At 22.8% G+C, this 2880-nt stretch overlaps 1 protein-coding gene across 1 annotated transcript in view; it reads left to right on the top strand.

The window, feature by feature from the left end:
• The window catches only part of LOC108752290 (putative oxidoreductase GLYR1 homolog), a 48426-nt gene that overhangs the window by 4059 nt on the left and 41487 nt on the right, over positions 1-2880 (top strand). Inside the window, exon 7 of the mRNA XM_018493019.1 lies at positions 2400-2573. Within this exon, the coding sequence (XP_018348521.1) occupies positions 2400-2573 (174 nt within the window). The remainder of the gene's footprint in view (positions 1-2399; positions 2574-2880) is intronic.

Raw genomic sequence — 2880 nt, 5'->3', positions numbered from 1 at the left:
TAGACATTTACAGTTAATAATTAGTATTTTATTTGAGACATCTTTTATCAAAATATTCCTCTAAAATTCTACATAAAGGATCAAATATTCTATATATATAAAACTAAAGAATATTTTTCTCGATTAAAAATAATGAATTTTTTTAGAACGTATACTTTTTTTTAAATTTTTGAGAAATGTTTTCTCATAATTTTTTATTTTTTGCAAATATTTTGTAGAATTTTAAGATTTAATAAAAATTCTATTAAAATAAATTTTAAGAAATAATGAAATGCAGTTAATTACATTTTATTTCTAATTTTTTTAACTAGAATTTTATTAAAAGTTACGTAGGCTAAATCTAATTTTTTATCTTTAATAAATTGCGATTTCCTTATTTATAATAGTTTTAATTGTGTACTATTGAGAATTTGAAGATTTAGATTATTAAATTAGATTAATTTTAAACATACACATGAATGAAAAATATTCGATCAAGGCGATTCTTTGTGCTTAATAATATTTCTTGTGAATTTTTTAATACAATTTTCAATTTAAATAGACGTATTAAAAATCTGTAAATAATTTATTGCGAAAAATATTACTTTAGCCAAGATTTGAGGACTCGGATTTCGTGAATTTCGTGCGGATGTTCTCCTATTTCGATCGAGGTATTGGGAGAAATGCTCATACCTCTCAAAATTCAGTAAATCCGCGTTTTTCGACTGAAATAATATGTTTAGATTAATTAAATTATTTAGATTAATTAGATTAAATTAAATTAATTCCTTATGAAAGGAACATTTGTTATTGAAAAAATACGTTTGAAGAATTATATAAAATTCATGAAGTTATTCTTCTTTTTACAAAGACTAAATTAGGAATAGCTATGTCTATTCCTATCATTATATATACTTCTCTCAATACAATTTATAAAATAGAAATTACGTAAATTTTCTCAGAATTTGTTTAAACAAACGGTTTTTTAGATACAGTTTAATAGTTATTTTATTTTGAGTCATTTTTTTATGTGTAATATTCTATAAAGTATTTTTTTTCAATTACGAATTTTTTTAGAACATATATTCTTACGTAGAAATTTTTGGAAATATTTTCTCATAATTTTTTATTTTTAGAGCTAAAATATTTTAGTATTAAAAAATCTAATAAGAATCTATTAAAGTCTATTAAAATGGGTTTTAGGAATTAATTGCATTTTGTTATTTCCAGGGTTGGGTAAGTTAATGTTTTTTTTAACTAAATTAAGTTAAAATTAATGAAATAATAAAATTAATAAAATTAAGTTAAAAGTTGAAGGAATACAGAATTAATTTAATAAAAGTTAAGTTGAGATTGAATTAACTTTAGTTTTAAAAAAAGTTAATTTTGAAAAAAATTATTTTTGAAATCAGAATGTCTTAATTTTTCTTAAAATGAGATTACTTTAAATAACGCTTACAAATATAGATTATTAGGTAAATTTAATTTTATATATCACATGTAAGTTATAATAATAAGATCACACCATAAGGCGTTTTTATCAAAATCTTGCGAGAGAGAAGGGTATATGTTTGTATTATTTCTCTTTCTTTAACTATTATTTAATTTTCTTTAACTTCTGAAATGACTGCTCATGCATGTTTACGATTACATCGATTAGATATTTGTTACAAAAAATATACATAAAAATGTAGAAAATGGGTGGATGTGCAATACTATAATAAGACTTTTCATCTAATGTTTATTTCATATTTATGTTGCTGAAATATAACGTTTATGATACCTAAAATTAGTGTGATTTAAATATAAGCGGGAATTGACAAAACTTAGCGAGTATTTAGAGATAAAAACTGGCTACCGTATGGTGTAACTCTTATTATAGATCTCTCATCATAAAATCATTAAATTTTTTCTAAATTAATTCTCTAATGTTTAAGACTTTATAGAAAAAAAATATTAGCATTAAGAGAGATAGAAAAATTTTTAATTTAAAAAAAGTTTATAAATTAAAGTTTAAAAGCAATTAAATTAAGTTAAAAATTAATGCATTTAAAATTAACCAAATTGAGTTAGAAGTTATTAACTTTTTAACTTTTTTAACTTTTAACTAGTTACTACTCAACCCTGGTTATTTCTATTTTTTTACTAAAACGTTATCTTAAAGTCACAAATTAATTCTAATTTTTTGTCATTAATAACTTTTCTTATTTACAACAGTTCAAATTATTATCTATAATAGGGAATTTGTGAAGATTTGGATTAATCATTTATTGTGAAAGGTACATTTGTTATTATTGGGAAAAGATATATTTTAAAAATAAATAGAATTCTTAAAGTTGTTCGTTTTTTTACCGAGAAAATATTAGAAGTAGATATGTGTTTATTCCTTTCCCGTAATATTCCTTTTCCTTGTTTCGCAGGTTACACCTCCTTTAGACGTCGAAACAATGTCGCAAACTCTCAGAGAAAAGAATATCCTTCCATCGACTTTGAAATTTGGTTTTCTCGGGCTCGGCATCATGGGTAGCGGTATTGTGAAAAATTTGATCAACAGTGGTCACAGTGTGATCGTGTGGAATCGAACACAGGAAAAGGTATGTACCGACATTTTTTTTTCTTTTTTTCTGTAAGATCATATGCGAAAAATTTTTGCCGATGACCATATTTACAGTAGTGTTTGTTATTATTTAAATAATGAAAATTTGTATATATAATTACACACATACTACTTTAAATATAGACTGCCATTTGAAAACAATAAGTGCAACAATAATTTAATAAATGATTTAATATTTTTGACATATATGTATATAAAGATTACTTGTATATATTATATATGTTCAAACATATTACATTATTTGTGTGTGTGTGTGTGTGTGTGTGTGTGTGTGTGTGTGTGTG

This window comes from Trachymyrmex septentrionalis, unplaced genomic scaffold (genome assembly GCF_001594115.1).
Source record: "Trachymyrmex septentrionalis isolate Tsep2-gDNA-1 unplaced genomic scaffold, Tsep1.0 scaffold6, whole genome shotgun sequence".
NCBI classification, from domain to species: Eukaryota; Metazoa; Arthropoda; class Insecta; order Hymenoptera; family Formicidae; genus Trachymyrmex; species Trachymyrmex septentrionalis.
This window is presented reverse-complemented; position numbering and strand designations above follow the sequence as displayed.